This window comes from Paroedura picta, chromosome 4 (genome assembly GCF_049243985.1).
Source record: "Paroedura picta isolate Pp20150507F chromosome 4, Ppicta_v3.0, whole genome shotgun sequence".
In the NCBI taxonomy this organism is placed as follows: domain Eukaryota; kingdom Metazoa; phylum Chordata; class Lepidosauria; order Squamata; family Gekkonidae; genus Paroedura; species Paroedura picta.
The window spans coordinates 5,464,171-5,481,368 of NC_135372.1; the positions used below are offsets into that span (position 1 = coordinate 5,464,171).

The 17,198-nt window shown below is 52.6% G+C and overlaps 1 protein-coding gene across 4 annotated transcripts in view; it reads right to left on the reverse strand.

Moving 5' to 3' along the window:
* Window positions 1-1,689: 1,689 nt before the first annotated feature.
* HOMER3 (homer scaffold protein 3) overlaps window positions 1,690-17,198 on the reverse strand; it is a 42,319-nt gene continuing 26,810 nt past the window's right edge. For all 4 annotated transcript variants that reach the window (XM_077331639.1, XM_077331637.1, XM_077331638.1 and 1 more), the window contains 3 exons: window positions 12,458-12,565; window positions 8,922-9,002; window positions 1,690-4,113 (listed from right to left, as the gene is read on the reverse strand). In XM_077331639.1, the coding sequence (XP_077187754.1) occupies window positions 3,925-4,113; window positions 8,922-9,002; window positions 12,458-12,565 (378 nt within the window). In that variant the 3' untranslated portion in view covers window positions 1,690-3,924. The remainder of the gene's footprint in view (window positions 4,114-8,921; window positions 9,003-12,457; window positions 12,566-17,198) is intronic.

Here is a 17,198-nt window from a genome sequence, read left to right on the forward strand (position 1 = left end):
AGCAGTTTCCAACAACCCTACTTTAAATTGCTGTTTCTCCTAACATGTCAAAATGCACACAAACACCCAGGAAACCTTGAGGGTTATTCCCCCCCCCCCTTGTAGTTTGTCTTACTCAAGGACACATCCAGCTTTCACTTAAGCTGAAGTGCAGTCAACAAACCTTTAGTTCAATTGTCTGTGCTCTGCTAAAGAAGAAAATGTTCTGAATCTGGCCACGGAGTAATGCAAGCCTCTACCATGTGTAGAGATGCCAACCTCCAGGGGGGCCCTGGGGATCCCCTGGAATTACAGCTCATCTCCAGATAACAGATCAGTTCCCCTGGAGAGAAACAGATGCTTTGGAGCAAGGGTGGGCAAACTGTGGCCCTACAGATGTCCACGGACTACAATTCCCATGAGCTCCTGCCAGCAAATGCCAGCAAAGATATTTGGGTTCCCTCCCCAAGAAACACACATCCCTGTGGCTGCTGGGTGTCCACAGGGTGGCGAACCCAACCACTGGAGCCCCAATGCTGACACTAGTGCAGCCTTTTTCAATCTTTTGACCATGGAGGAGGCCCTGAAATAATTTCAAGGAGCCCCAGAAGTGATGTCATCCGGCCACACCCCTAGAAGTGACATCACTACCTGCCCTCTGAGCTGTCCTTTTGCTCCCTCCACCCACCTTTACTACTACTATTATGGCAGCTCAGCATCATGTAGGCCAGAAAGAAGAGTAGGAGCTGAGAAGACAGCCCAGCCCCCCCCCCCCCATACCATGCCACTTCAGAGTTCCTGCAAACCCTGTTCAGGAATGCTATGGACCCCCAGGGTTCACAGACCCCTAGTTGGGAATCCATGCTCTATTGGAAGGTTTTTTAAAAATGTGATGTGCTACTCAGGGGTGGCTAAATGGAGGCTCTCCAGATGTCCATGGATGACAAACCCCATGAACCCGTGGCAGCAATGGAGCAGGGGCTCATGGGAACTGTAGTCCATAGACATCTGGAGAGCCTCCGTTTGGCCACCCCTCTGCTAGATCCTTGTAGCATTGTAACAGTCTACTGCAACAACATACTAGCGAACAAAAACTGGGAATGAGTATGTTTTCTAGCCCTTTTCCTTGTAGAGGTATAAGGGAAAAGATGTGCGAGGAAAGAGGCCAGAGGCTTGCTGGGAGTAGATACATTATTGCAACTGGACTGTTCTAACAGTTCTAAAAGTGATCTTTCAGTGACTGATTTTTTTAAAAGCTAGAAAAGCCCTGGGGGTGAGGAGCTGGCAGCTATAGGGGGGGATACTATGGGGTCCACCAGAAGTTATCTGAGATTTACGCACATCCTACAATGGGGTGTGAAAAAAATCCCCTCCCCCAGTTGGGATCTACTGGATACCAGAATGTTTTCAAGTCCAATTGGCCCGAGAGGGGAAAAAAACACAACCCCCTGGATCTGTGTGCGGCGGGGTGTAAATGGTGCAGACCCAGCTGGGAGGGCTTTTGCCACAACATGGTTTAAACCACGTGGCACAGTTTAAACTCCTGCCACTGCATCATGGCATGCATCCCTGAGAGAATCGGCTGGAGCAGTGAGAGTTCTTTGCTGTATATTCCAGAAAAAATGTCAAAAAATTCAGCTTTGATTCGGGCTCCACTACACCAGATCAGAGAATCGGTAGTCAACTTAATACCTAAAAATAAAGGTAAGATCTTTTCCAGGTATTTTACTGGTTCTGCTTGGCCAAATACAAGCTCTTGCTTTACACACAGTTGGTATAGAGCTGGCATGTTAAAATTTAATCCCAGGGTTAAGCCAGAGCCCTAGAGGGGTTATGCCTGTGGTGGCAGAGAGTGGGGGCCCACCCCGGCCACAGAGTGAGCCTGGCAGACCTTGGGATTGGGGGTGGGGGCCCACCAGGGTCTAACTCCAGTGGCCTAGAATGTCAGTCCTGATAGCAGGCAAAGCAGATTGTGGCTCTCCAGCCAGCTGAGTCCCCTTGGGTTTTTTTTTTTGGGGGGGGGGTGTTTGGTGTATATTTAGAAGAGTTGGTTCTTTGATGCCGCTTTTCTCTCCCCGAAGGAGGGGAAGCTCAAAGTGGCTTATGGTCGCCTTCCCTTTCCTCTCCCCACAACAGACACCCTGCGAGGGAGGGGAGGCTGAGAGAGCCCTGAGATTACTGCTTAGTCAGAATAGTTTTCTCAGGGCTGTGACAATCCTAAAGTCACCCAGCTGGCTGCATGTGGGGGAGGAGCGGGGAATCAAACCTGGCTCGCCAGATTAGAACTCTGCACTCCTAACCACCACACCAAGCTGGCTCTCTTTACTCTGGCTAGGTGGGTTGGAAGGGGCTGCTTATACCTCTTGGAGTTGGTTGGGTGATGTCCTTTCCGGACATGTCACTTCCAGGGTTTTGGCAGGGAAGCATGGCCAGCTGACATCACATCAGAGTTACCTTGAAGCCGGCAAAGATTTTCACGGGTTACTCTGCAGTCAAAAGTTTGAAAAAGGCCGCCAGAGGGTTTCCTAGATGAGGTGACCGGAGAGGGCTTTCCTTTGCTGGCCTTTGCTCAGAGGCCCTTGGGGGTCCCCCATCCTAGTCCTAAGCAGGGCTGACCAAGCTTAGCTTCCAAGATCTTAGCCAAATGCATGCTCCTGCATCACACACAGACGGCACAGTGCGGACATGCGAAAATGCCACAGTGATCCATCTGCCTTGTGTTTTCCCACCGGGGTTATGCCATCCAGGGAAGGACAAAAGGCAAGCAGATGTGATTTGCCACAGCCAGACTCTGTGAAGCCACATCGGACCTCCTGGGGGGTCTCCCATCCAAGGACTCGGCAGGGCTACCTCTGCTTAGCTTTGGAAATCTGTTCGCCTGAGCCCTCCACACAGGGCTGGTGAAACAGCTCTTACTGATTTAAAAGGGAGCTGGGGGGAAATATCCCAGAGGCAAGGTGAAGAAGGGGCTGGTGGGGGAGCCCAGGATAAAGGCAGAGGCAGCATAGGACCCACTGGGGACGGCCCTGCGTGGAAGCACCCAGAGGTCTCTTCTCTGGGAAGGAGGGCACGGTAATCCTGTCCAACCCCCCCCCCCCCCACGCATACATTTCTAGAAAACCTCTGCCTCTTTCAGTCACGCTTCGGACAAAATGAGAGAGAGAGAGAGGTTAAATTTCTTCATTTAGTGCTAATTAATTGTAGCCTGGCGGGCTGCCAGATTGGCAGCTGTTGAGCTCCCCTCCCACACTGCTTCTTCCCCTCCAGCATGGCCGTTTCACACCCTCCCCCACCCCTCTTCCCCTTCGCTCCCCCTCTTCTCTTCCCCAGCTGAACAGCACAGGAACCGATCTGCCTGACTTGCTAAACGGAAAGCCATTGCTCACTTTGGAAAAAAAGGTGTACAATCGGGGCAGAGGGGGGACAAGAACCCGTTGTCGAGAGCCCTCCCTCCCCTTTTCCTTCCGGAATAGATCCGAGTCCTCCGGCTTGAGTTGTCTGGTGGCACCGGGAATTAATCTATAAAAAACAACCAGGTTAAAAAGACAGTTTCCCAGAAATTCGGGAGCTCTGACTCAGGTGGCCCGTTTTCTGCTTACAGGCAGGCCGAGGGGGAGAGTCCTCTATCAAAACCATCAGAGGGGAAAACCTTCCTTGGGATAGAAGGACGGGGGGGAAAGACACGTTGCCTGTAGAAATGGAAGCATCCAAAAGGGAAAACGAGGCTGAGTTTGGAGTCGAGGACCTGCCTCCTCCGTCACAGTTGCCTCTCCAAGGACAGTTCAGAGACAAGAAAAGGGTGTGGGGCTTCAGTGCGAAACATGCCCCAGCCACCCACCTCTCACCAGTCCGCCCACCCCCTCTGCAGGACCCCGGTTTTGAAGAAGAGCCTGCCTGGCTGGCTCTCGGACCCTGGTGGGCTCCCCCCTGCTCCCGTTGCGGGGCTCAGTTGCTCTCCACCAGCTTGGCCAGGTCCTGCCGCAACTCGCTCAGCTCAAAGATCTTCATGTCCATGATCTCAGCCACCTTGGACACCTCGTGGTACATCTTTTCCCGCTCAGACAGCGTCTCGGACAGCGTCTGCTCCGCCAGCTGCAAGCGCTGCTCCAGGTCCTGGTTTCGCCTCTCCAAGTCCTGACCAAGAGTGGGGGGGGGGAGATCACGTGGGGAGAGAGACAAAGGGACACAAACAAGGGTAGTCAAACTGCGGCCCTCCAGATGTCCGTGGACTACAATTCCCATGCATTTGCTGGCAGGGGCTCATGGGAATTGTAGTCCATGGATATTTATTTATTTATTTTATTATATTTATATAGCGCCCTCCCCAGGGGCTCAGGGCGGTTTACATAAGAACAAACAACAATACATAAAACAATCTATAAACATGTGAATAACTTTACAATAATAACTAATGGTTGTAACCGTATAACAATGTAATAGTATAAATAATATTGACAATACAACAGTGCAACAATACAAACAGGTCCAGAGCATTGGTGGAATTCTGAGGGCGAGACACAGAAGTCCAGTCTAGAGGTGACCGTCGCTTGGATCACTGTGGCTAGGTGTTCCGGGGCCAGGTAGGGCGCTAGTAGTTTGGCTTGGCCGCAGTTTGACTACCCCTGGGTGAGAATGTTGGACTAGGTGGACAGTGGATACCCAGGTTCAAATTCCCTGCTCGGCCACACAATGTGCTGTGTGACATTAGACCAGCCTAATCCATCCTGCAGGGTTGTTGAGAAGATAAAAGGGAGAAGGGAGATGCCCTCCTTGGATACCACCATGAGTTCTGTGGTATACAAGTGGGATAAAAATGTTCTGCCCCAACATCAGATGCTACCAGCTATGGTGACTAAAGGGAACCTCCACATGCGGAGGCAGTAAACCTCTGAATACCAGTGTCCAGGGGCCATATAAGGAGAAGACCTCATCCTCTCTGCCCTCCTGTTAGACCTTCAAGGAATCTGGCTGACTACTGTGTGAGGCAGGATGCTGGCCTAGATGGAGCGCCACTAATCTGATTCAGCAGGGCTCTTCTTCTTATCAGGGGAAGGCCGAGGCCTCTGTCCCTTTTGCTGGCCTTCCAGAGGAACTGGCTGGCCCATGTGAGACGGGAGGTTGGACTAGATGGGCCCTCCCTGGACTGATCCAGCAGGGCTCTTCTGTTCCTCTCAGGGGAAGGCCGAGGCCTCTCTGCCCTGTTGTTGGCCCTCCAGAGGGACTGGCTGGCCACTCAGGGAGGCAGGATGCTGGACTAGAGAGACCACAGTTTTAACAGGTTGTGCATATGTAGGAAGCTGCCTCATACTGATGATCAGCCCAGCAAGGCCAGGTTCATCTCCTCCGAGTGGCAGGAGTTCCCAGGGTCTCAAGTCTTCTACAGTGCCTTGAAACTGGAGTTGCCAGGCACTGAACTTGGGATCTCCAGTTTAAAAGGACCACACTGGAGGTGCTGTGAAAGACCCGAAATCCTAGGAACTCCTGCCACTCAGAGGAGACACGACTGCCCTTGGAGAAGAAGAAGAGTTGGTTTTTATACTCTACTTTTCATTACCTGAAGGAGTCTCAGAGTGGCTTCCAATCGCCTTCCCTTCCTTTCCCCACAAGAAACACCCTGTGAGGAAGATGGGGCTGGGAGAGCTCTGAGAGAGCTCACAGGACTGTGACTGGCCCAAGATCACCGAGTGGAGGAGGAGCAGGGAGCCAAACCCAGCTCTCCAGATCAGAGGCTGCCGCTCCCAACCATAAGATCAAGTGGCTCCTTGGGCTACTGGTTGGATGTTCTGCCACTGCGCTGCAGTCCTGTGTGACAGGCCCACAGATGGCTGGATTGGAACTCCATCCAGTCAAGAGTTCACAAGGAACAGGAGGAGAGAGAGGGCCATCTGCCTGTTCCTGCCCACGGGCACAGACCGAGCACCTCCCGTCGAGAACCAGCCCAACGGAGGGGGGGAGGCACAGAGGCTGCTCCCAAGAGGCAGGAGGCAGACAGGGCAACTATAAAGGACAACACATTTGGAACCAGAGGGGCTGTTTCAGCCCCTGCCCATCCTTTCGCGTATTCACTCGGTGCCCAGCAACCCTGGATTCCTGCCATGCAGGGCTCCACCTGAGTCCCAGAACCGCCTGTGAAGAGCTGCTCCATTCATTCCTTTACCCCTGTGCTGTTCCCATACGTAAGAGTCAGATGGCGTCATAGCTATGGATGTTTTGCATGCAGAGATGTTAGTAGCCTCTGCATTTTCTTTTGAAGACAAGACCTATTCAGTGTGAACGCAGCTGGGATATTGCTGGGGTTGGGGGGGGATTTGTCTCTATAAAGGTTCTTTGAATTCTACAGCCCTTGTCTTAAACATCGGAAGACTTGCTGTAACGCTGTTGGCCCCTTTCTGAAAATAAACTATTGAGCCTTTGCTGAAAGTCTGAGTTTGCAGTTTTGGGGGAAAGTGCCACGGTACGTGACATTCAGTGAAAGAACAGCAGCTGGGTGAAAACACCAAAGAAGGAAGGAAGAGGGAAGAAAAAGGGGTGTTTTTGTACCTGCTTTTTACTACCTGAAGGAGTCTCAAAGCGGCTCCTTGCCTTCCTCTACCCACAACAGGCACCCTGTGAGGGAGGGGAGGCCGAGAGAGCTCTGAGAAAACTGGGACTGGCCCAAGGTCACCCAGCTGGCTGCATGGGGAGGAATGGGGAATCAAACCTGAGTCTCCAGGTGAGAGGGTCGCCACGCTTCACCATGAGACCATGCTGGCTCTCCAGATACCAGAAGTGCAAGCCCAAGGTAATAAAATTAGCCTGGTCCAAATGCATGGCTTTCCCCCTCAGTCAGAATGGAACCTCCATGTACAGAGGCATGTACTCCATGTACTTTGGAGCCTCAGGTGTGGAGGGCCACTCTCAGCAGAAAGGGAACACTTATCCTTGCCTCATCTACATTTATGTTTTACACTAGGCTTCAAAGACCGCTCGTAAGAGCGGCCTTTGAAAGGGGAGGCCACAGCGGCGGCCGCCGCACCACTCGGCCCCCCCCCCCGCATGGGACACACCGGCCCACCCCCCCTCACTGAGTTCCCGGGTTCCCTGCGAGCCTCGGAACAGGTCTTCTGCGTCCCCAACACGGCGGGCCTGCTCGGACGCTCACAGGGAAGCCTCCGCCGCCCAGGCAGCTCCCCGCCGAACTCCAGCCAGTCTGGTAATGGGCCACTTGGAAGGCGCTTCATCAAGCCACCGACTGCTTATTTGTGGAGTCCCACAGGGAGCGGTCCTCTCTCCTATCCTATCCAACATCTTCATGCGCCCTCTCGCACAACTGGTACGGAGGTTTGGGCTGGGTTGTCATCAATATGCCGATAACACCCAGCTATTCCTCCTGAAGGACGGCCGCCCTGACTCTCCCCCAGAAGCATTAGCCAGCTGCCTGGAAGCAGTGAGGAGATGGCTCAAGCAGAGTCGCCTGAAGCTCAATCCTTCAAGGATGGAGGTCCTGTGGCTGGGTAGGAAGGGACCATGCGAGGAAGTGCGCCTGCCTGCCCTGGATGGTGTGCAGCTCTCTACGGCTGACTCCGCCAGGAACCTAGGCGTGATTCTGGATGCTTCCCTCACAATGGAAGCCCAGATCACAAAGGTAGCGTGGCTGGCATTCTACCATCTCCGCCAAGCCAAACTGCTAGCGCCCTACCTGGCCCCGGAATACCTAGCCACAGTGATCCATGCGACGGTCACCTCTAGACTGGACTTTTGTAATTCGCTCTACGCAGGCCTGCCCTTAGCCCTGACCCGGAAACTACAGCTGGTCCAAAACGCAGCGGCCAGGATCCTCACAGCAACACCGTGGAGGTCCCACATCCGGCCCATTCTCCACCAACTGCAGTGGCTGCCAGTTGAATTCTGGATCAGGCTAAAGGTTCTGGTAATTACCTTCAAGGCCATTCGCGGTCAGGGCCCAGTGTACCTGAGGGACCGCCACCCTGCCTATGCCCACAAATGAGCCCTACACTCTGCCAACATCAACTGGCTAATGGTCCCTGGCCCAAAAGAAGTCCGCCTGGCCTCAACCAGGGCCAGAGCATTCTCCATCCTGGCCCCCACCTGGTGGAATGAGATCTGGGAGAAGATCAGGGCCCTGACAGAGCTGAAAGACTTTCACAAGGCCTGCAAAAGGGAGCTCCTCCGCCAGACATTTGGTTGAGACCAGGTAACCAGCAACATCTGCAGGGACCCTGCTCCCTCCCTCCCTCCCTCCCTCCCTCCCTCCCTCCCTCCCAGAAATCCACCCATGCATTCTGCTCTGGACCTATTTTTATCGTTATACTCTGTTACTTCTGTTATAGTTTAATGTTAATGTTATTGTTATTGTGAGTTCCATGTACTGTTTTCTGTGTTTTCTGTAAACCGCCCTGAGCCTCAGGGGCGGGTGGTATGTAAACAAACAAACAAACAAATAAATAAATGTAACTTCTGCATTATAACCCCACTATTCACAATCCTCACCCACAGGGTTCAGAGGTTCCCGGAGGGTTGGGGGGTGGAGCTAGGCAGGGCTTGCCACAAAGTTCATCCTCCAAAACAGCCATTTCCTCTTTGTCATCTGGAGGTCAGTTGTCATTCCAGGGGATCCCTGGGCCTCACCTGGAGTCTGAGAACCACACGCTGTGCATGCATTGACATTCCAACACATGCATCTGACTAAGCAGCCTCTAGCCCAGTGGTGGCCAAACAACGGCTCTCCAGATGCCCATGGACTACAATTCCCTGGCAGGGACTCGTGGGAATTGTAGTTCATGGGCATCTGGAGAGCCACAGTGTATTAGGCTAAGCCCAACAGAAGAACAGAGGTTTTTTTTGGGGAGAGGGGGGTAAAAATTACATTTCTCTGAGCATAGGGCATGCCCCCTGTCGACCTCCTCTCCAGCCCCTCCCCCCAGGCCCTTTCCCTCCATTACCTGCACCTTCTGAAAGGTTTCCTTGCTCTCGGCGTGGCCTTCCCCTTGTCCCCCTTTCTGGCTCTTCAGCTGCTGCAGTTCCTGAACCACAGGGGTGGGGTGGAGAATTGAAAGAGAAGCAAGAGGATGCTCTTGAGGGTGCCGGATTGACAGGACCAGGTGAGTACCCCCCACCCCCGCTGCACAAAAACGGCATGTAGCCAGGCCCCCTGTCCTTTTCCCCACCCCCTTTTTTAGGAAGTACAAGGCCCTATGTTTCAAAATGAAAACATTCTATTAACAAATGTAAGTTCTGACCTCGTTCTCCCACCTTACCTATCTGGCATTTTACTGAGACAGAGAGAGGGAGAGGGAGAGATCTGGAAGGAGGACTGCGGCAGGGAAGATGAAAAGAATGATTTTTAAGGGAGGTGGGAGAGAGAAGGAAAGAAGGTAGGTAGGCAGGTATCTGTAAGGAAATCGAAGCAAAGGTAATGAAAAGAATGATTTTTCAAGAAAGCAGGAAAGAGAAAGCAAGCAAGAGAGAAAGAAAGACACATGTTTATGGCTCAGATTTTGGCTGTCAAAGTGTTCTTGGAAGGGATATGCAAATGAGCCAGCTCTTGCCTATAATTCAGCCTCTGCTTTAAATTGTTAACCTAATTGGCACCTATGTGGGAGGGGAAATGTGGCAGGGGCGGAGGTAGCCAGAGGGACTGGCCAGTAGACAGAACCCCGCCTGTAGCATGGGTTGTGGGATATGTGTTTGCCCAAGCCCCCGAGATTAGAGAGGGGCGTTGCCCCTGGGCAGCAGGCCACAGAGCCTGTCCCCAGATCCTCCTTCCATTCTGATCCTCTCTGATAAGAGCAAATAGCTCAGCCACCCAGGCATGGTGGACTAGCTTCCACTCTGGTTTGGATAGTCCAGCTGCAGATTAAGCAAATGTTACAAAGTCAGCCAAGCTTTCTCTCCTCTGCAGGAAAATAAATCTGGCGGCACTGCCCCTGAGCTGCAGGCAGTGAGAAACACGATGCAGAAGGGCTTTCTGACAGGCTGTGGACACGAGACGATGAAAGGGTGCCAGTGTGCTGCCTGGATGGCTGCCCCCACTAAGCCTCCGCACAAGGAGGCCACTGGCGTCATTCTCCCCCCTTTCTTCTGTCTCGTAAGTGTTGTTTTGTTTGTCCCTACCTCAAAGAAACTGTTGCCCAGCTTTATTTTAGTCAGCTGTTAGTCTGTTGTATGATCTTTGCCCCACCAGCAGTATCCCGTGCCTAATAGACATAGTCCCCTTCATGTTCTCCTTGGGTCTGCGGTGAGAATTTCTGATCAGACTGATCTTTGGAGTTCTTCCAGTATTAGAACTCAAGCCCCTGCATAACTGTTTAGAGCAGAGGTAGGCAAACTGTGATCCTCCAAATGTCCATGGACTATAAGTCCCATAGTCCATGGACATCTGGAAGGCCACAGTTTGCCCACCCTGGTTTAGAGAATTCAAATTAGCACCATGAGGCAGGTGGAAAAGGGCCATATGCCTTCCATGTGCCTTTTCCCTGGCCAGAAAGGGGCCTGTTGGAGGAATTGATACAAACTCATCCGTAGCCGACAGGTTCCCCAAATCAGTCCAATAGATTTGGCCAAATACTAATCATTAACAACCCTTATGGGTGTTTCGGATGAAACAGATTCAACCCAAAGCAAACTTGTCCAAATCCAAGACAGTTAAAAAAAATGTCTTGCACATCCTTAATGGAAGTCCAGGGCAGAGTCTACACTTACTTTGTTTATTCCATTGTCAATCCTGTTGAATTCAGATTGATTTGAACTTGGGTCTTCCTCTGCCCCCCCCCCATTGAAACAGAAAAGTGTTCTGCACGTGGTTAGGGTAGTTCAGAAGGGGGGGGGAGCCAAGCCTCTTTCTTTTCTTGAAGGGGGGGGGGAGGAGAGGAGCCAAGCAAGGAGCCTCTTTCTTTTCTTGGAGGGGGGGGGGAGAGGATTAAAGAAGGCAGAGGGAGAAAAAATCCAAGACCGACAGAAGTTGAGAGAAATCAGGGGCTTCTCCTTTAAGGCAAGCTTGTCACATGAGCTGATTTGGCAAATCAGGGATTCTCTACCATGGAGCAAACCCAGATTCAAAACAGCCTGCTTTCTCAATCCGAATCTTTAAATATTGAGGTTTAAAAGCACTCTAAGATATCGCACAATAAAGGTAGGGTCACTCCGGATCAATCCTTCTTGCTGCAGAAGGAAAATTTAAATCACCCAAAATCAAAACGGAAATTGCATTCTGTGCAGACGGCAGGGACTGAATCGACCTGGGTTTGGAATAAAAGCTCTGTGCAGTTTACACATAAGAACACTCTCTGCATATGCTTAGGGTTACCGTCTCTGGTTTGGGATATTTCTGGAGATTTGGTGGCTGAGACTGAGGAGGGGAGAAAGAGAAGAAGAAGAGTTTGGTTTTTTATACCCTGCTTTTTACTACCTGAAGGAGTCTCAAAGTGGCTTACAGTTGCCCTCCTTTCCTCTCCCCTCAAGAGGCACTTTATGAGGAAGGTGAGTTGAGAGAGCTTTGAGAGAGCTGCTCTGTGAGAACAGTTCTTAAGAGGACTGTGACTAGCCCAAGGTCACTCAGCTGGCTGCCTGTGGACAAGGAGTGGGGAATGAAATCTGTTTCTCCAGATTGGAGGCAGCTGCCCTTTAACCCTGACACCGCACTGGCTCCTAGGAAGCTAGTGCCATGTAGCCCATCCTCAGAAGCTGCCCTCTCAGCTGTAATTCAGGAGATGTTGGGGTTGCCAACTGAGTGTTGGGAAGCTCCTGGTGTTTGGGGTGATGGTGCCTGAGCAGGGTGCTGGTTCTGGGGAGGTAACTCAGTGTAGCGATCCCCAACCTGTGGGCCGCGGACCACATGTGGTCCTTCGACTAATTGGAGGAGGGCCCCGAAGGACGCCTTCTCTCCCCCCCGGCCCTTTACTTCATCCCCCCCCCCCAGCCCTTTACAACACACTTCATTGTTGTGGCGTGTCTGTATCTTATTTTGAAGGGATGTTTAAACATTACCATAGTGATCAGAGAGCGTTAGGGCAGTGGTTGAGAGTAGAGGAGTAAACTACCCCCCCCCACCGGGCCTCAGTAAAAGGCGTTGAGTGGTCCCCGGTGATCAAAAGGTTGGGGACCACTGACTCAGTGGACTGCCAGGCACCCACCTTCCACAGCAGCCGTTTTCTCCAGGGGTGACCGGTCTTAGCAGCGTGGAGGTGAGCTGTCATTCTATGAGATCTCCAGGCCCCCACTGGAGGTTGGTAACCCCATGCCTGCTGTCGTCCTTTTCCCGATCGGGACCTCGAGCACTGCACTGACAAAGCATGTCTGCTCCGAACTCCTTGTGGCCAGCTCTTCAGCACACAAGGCCAACACAGAAGTGCAGCTCAGCCCATTTCTGAGTGTGTGTGGGGGTGGGTGGGGGGGTGGGGGGGAGAGACCTGGACCAGACCTGGTCTAGTGAGTCTGAGACGAGATTCTCTGATTCACAGCTTAAGTACCCATCGCTTACCTCGTCTTTGGCTTTCACCAACTCTTCCAGTTCTTCCAGAGCCGGCCCAGCCTCCTCCTTGGCTTCACCTGAGGAATCACAGCCTCTTTGGGCTTCTAGCTCTGCCACCTGCGGGGGGGGGAGGGGAGGGAGTGCAAAGAGAGAGACTCCAAGTTACACTTATGTATTTATGAAAATACTCAAACTGTGCATTCCCTTTTATTTGAAGAAGAGTTTGTTTTTATTCCCCACCATTCACGACCTGAAGGAGTCTCAAAGCGGCTTCCGATAGCCTTCCCAATCTCTCCCCGCAACATACCCCCTTGTGTGGTAGATGGGGCTGAGAGAGCTCTGACTGAACTACTCTGCGAGAGCAGCTCTAACAGGGTTGTGGCTGGCCCAAGGTCACCCAACTGGCTGCATGTGGAGGAGTGGGGAATCAAACCCGGCTTGGCAGATTAGAGGTTGCCAATCTTCACCACTACACCAAGCTGGCCCTATGTTTACTGCTGTATTTTTACCCCGCCTTTCCCTGGAGGCTTAGGGTGGGTTACAGAAGATAAAACATACATTCCAAAGGATAACATTTCGATATAACATCTTAATGATGATCACATTAAAATACGTTCCCAAACAATCCAATCCAAAAATACAAAATGCTGGACTTGAGAGGAAGACTGAGTGGAAGGGAGGGAGGGAGGGAAGGAAGGAAGGAAGGAGGGAAGGGAGGGAGGGAAGGGAAGGGAGGGAGGGAAGGAAGGAGGGAAGGAAGGAGGGAAGGGAGGGAGAGAGGGAGGGAGGGAGGGAGGGAAGGAAAAGAGGGAGGGAGGGAGGAAGGGAGGAAGGAAGGAAGGAGATTTCGGGGTGCTGCCTGGGAAGGAAGGGATTTGGGGATGGGAGGGACTTCAAAGCAGCAATTTTTTCCTGGGGACTTGATCTCTGTAGTCCAGAGAGCAGCCAGTAAATCTAAGTCTCCTGGCCCCACCAGGATGATGGTAACCCTGTGGAAGCATGCAAGCAGCTGTTAAAACCTTCACAGACAAAAGCCAGATATAAAACGCTGAATATTTTCTTCCCTCTCCAGCAAAGAGGATGCCTGCTGTTCAGGCCTTCGCAAACAAACCAAGAGGGGCTTAGGTGACGCAATCGGCTGGCAAAACCAAAGCTGGGGGGGGGCTCTGACGGGGCCAGGGGGCCAAGAGGCATTTCACAGTCCCCTGCAGATGCAAGCCTGAGTCAGGCAGGGCTGGAGCTTCTGTCCCTCCTCCGGCTCCCACCCCTGCCCTCGGAGGGGCACTGCAGATTCACATCAACCCCAGTGGTGGGTGAGGAGCCCAGTTTTGAACACTGCCGGGTAGGGGAAGTCAATTATTCATGGCGAGGGGATTCATTTTTCAGGAGTGCGTTTCTTAGCTGCTTGGAAAAGCAAGGTGCAGAAACCGGTATGAGCTTGAACCACAGCGATTCTCTGCGGGAAAGTTTGTGGGATAATGTCAACACCCCTCCCCCATCCTAACCTACATTCCTCTGCGTGCTGTTTAAAAATGCAAGATCGTAGTCCTCATGGTCTGGGAACATAAGTGCAAGCACTTAACAGCTAACACCAAGGGCCAAAACCCTACCTAGTTGCTGCCAGCTCTGGGCCAGGGAATTCCTGGAGATCTCCTGTTGTTGCTAGGGCTGGGTGCTTTGCAGTGGCTGCTGTTGCCCGATGCAGCCGGCTCCGCGGCCTCCCCTTCCCTTCCCCCTGTGCTGGGGCACTGGCTGCGCTGGGTGCAAGAGGCCACTTGGAATGTCAAAGCGCCCAACCCTAGTTGTTACCCTTGATCTCCAGATGGCCAAGATCAGTCCCCCGGGAGAAAGGGGCTGCTCTGGAGGGAGGCCTCTATGGTAGCGATCCCCAACCTGTGGGCCGCGGACCACATGTGGTCCTTCGACTAAATGGAGGTGGGCCCCGAAGGACGCTTTCTCCCCCCCCCCCAGCCCTTTACTTCATCCCCCCAGCCCTTTACAACACACTTCATTGTTGTGGCATGTCTGTATCTTATTTTGAAGGGATGTTTAAACCTTACCATAGCGATCAGAGAGCGCTAGGGCAGTGGTGGAGAGTAGAGGAGTAAACTACCCCCCCCCCACCGGGCCTCAGTAAAAGGCGTTGAATGGTCCCCGGTGAGTGGTCCCCAGCGTTGAGTGGTCCCCGGTGATAAAAAGGTTGGGGACCACTGCTCTATGGCATTATTTATTTACTAGAAACTAAGCCCGCTGTCCTGTAAATACAGCAGGCGCTAGTGGGTCTCGTGAGTTGGGGGGGCGGCTCTCCGGCTTCCCGGGCCCCGTCCCCACACCCAAGACCGGCCGTGGGCCAGGCTGTAAGTTGCCGCCCCCTCCTTCCCCCCCCCCCTGTGCCGCCGCCTACCTAAGTGGGTGTGTGTGAGGCAGCAGACAGCGGTGGGCGAGCTGGAGGCCGGAACACAGGCGATGGTAGCAATGTTCTGGGGCCGTAGCGGCGGGGGGTGCAGCTAACGGCGGCAGTGCCACTGGGACTCCCGGAGGTTCCTCCGCCGGCCGCTCCTGGGTGCGTGTGCCGGCGGGCGACCTGTGCTTTTAGCGGGTGGCACTGCCACCGCATCTGCTGCCGCCGGGCACAGGCGCCGCCCGCCCCTGGCTGTACAGGCCGGCGGCGAGGTGTCCTGGTGGGGGCCGCAGCCATAGCCATCGTCGCGGCCACCAGCATCAGCTCCTCCTGGATGAGTGGGCAGGCGGCGACCTGGCCTCTCCACGGCGAGGCAGGTAATGGTGGCGGTCAGCTGCATACGACCGACGTCGGAGGGGGGCGGATCAGGAGGCGCTTTGTGCCTCCCGATTTGTCAGTCTGCCGGCAAGGGACCAATTGCGAGCCGCGCTCTGCGTCCCTTGCCGGCAATTGGTCCCTTGCCGGCAGACTGACAATTGGAGGGCCCAATCGGCAGGCGCTTTGCGCCTGCTGATTGGCCCCTCCAATTGTCAGTCCGGGGGAAGGGGCCTATTGGCACCCTTCCTCATCATAGAATCATAGAATCATAGAGTTGGAAGGGGCCATACAGGCCATCTAGTCCAACCCCCTGCTCAACGCAGGATTAGCCCTAAGCATCCTAAAGCATCCAAGAAAAGTGTGTATCCAACCTGTGCTTGAAGACTGCCAGTGAGGGGGAGCTCACCACCTCCTTAGGCAGCCTATTCCACTGCTGAACGACTCTGACTGAGAAAAACTTTTTCCTGATATCTAGCCTATATCGTTGTACTTGAAGTTTAAACCCATTACTGCGTGTCCTCTCCTCTGCAGCCAGCAGAAACAGCATCCTGCCCTCCTCCAAGTGACAACCTTTCAAATACTTAAAGAGGGCTATCATGTCCCCTCTCAACCTCCTTTTCTCCAGGCTGAACATTCCCAAGTCCCTCAACCTATCTTCATAGGGCTTGGTCCCTTGGCCCCAGATCATCTTCGTCGCTCTCCTCTGTACCCTTTCAATTTTATCTACATCCTTCTTGAAGTGAGGCCTCCAGAACTGCACACAGTACTCCAGGTGTGGTCTGACCAGTGCCGTATACAATGGGACTATGACATCTTGTGATTTTGATGTGATGCCCCTGTTGATGCAGCCCAAAATGGCATTTGCCTTTTTTACCGCTGCATCACACTGCCTGCTCATGTTTAGTTTACAATCCACAAGTACCCCAAGGTCTCGTTCACACACAGTGCTACCTAGAAGCGTATCCCCCATCCAGTAGGCATGCTTTTCATTTTTCTGACCCAGATGCAGAACTTTACACTTATCTTTATTAAATTGCATCTTGTTCTCATTTGCCCATTTTTCCATTGCGTTCAGATCTCGTTGAACTCTGTCTCTATCTTCCGGAGTATTTGCCAGTCCTCCCAATTTGGTGTCAGCTGCAAACCTGATGAGTAGCCCCTCCACCCCCTCATCTAGATCATTAATGAATATGTTAAAAAGTACCGGGCCGAGCATCCCGGACAGGGCCCGCCTTTGGGGCCCTTAGTTTTATTTTTTCCGCTCCACAGGAGCGGTTAAAGATTTTCACATTTATGCCCCACCTTTCCATAGAGGCTATGGGAGGTCCCTCTCCTCAAAACCAGTCTTCTCCAGTCTTCACCTCAAAAATATTAAGACATTTCTCAACCCAGAGCTTGCATCCTTAGGCTTGGGCAGGGGAAGTGCGTCAGGAGGGATGTGATTTCATGGAGTCCACCCTCCAAAGCAGCCCTTTTTTTTGGGTAGGTAGAGAAAAACGGCACAGAAGAACCAACTCTTCTTCTTCTTCAGTAATATCAGGGCTCTCTCAGCGTCCCCTCCCTCACAGGGTGTCTGTTGTGGGGAGAGGAAAGGGAAGGCGATTGTAAGCTGCTTGGAGACTCCTTCAGGGAAATGTGGGATATAAGAACCAATTCTTCTTCTTCTTCTTCTTCTTCTTCTTCTTCTTCTTCTTCTTCTTCTTCTTCTTCTTCTTCTTCTTCTTCTTCTTCTTCTTCTTCTTCTTCTTCTTCTTCTTCTTCTTCTTCTTCTTCTTCTTCTTCTTCTTCTTCTTCTTCTTCTTCTTCTTCTTCTTCTTCTGTAATTTCAGGGCACTCTCAGCCTCCCCTCCCTTTGTTGTAGGGAGAGGAAAGGGAAGGTAACTGTAAGGTGCTTTGAGACTCCTTCGGGTAGAGAAAAGCAGCACAGAAGAACCAATTCTTCTTCTTCTTCTTCATTCATGCATTCATGCA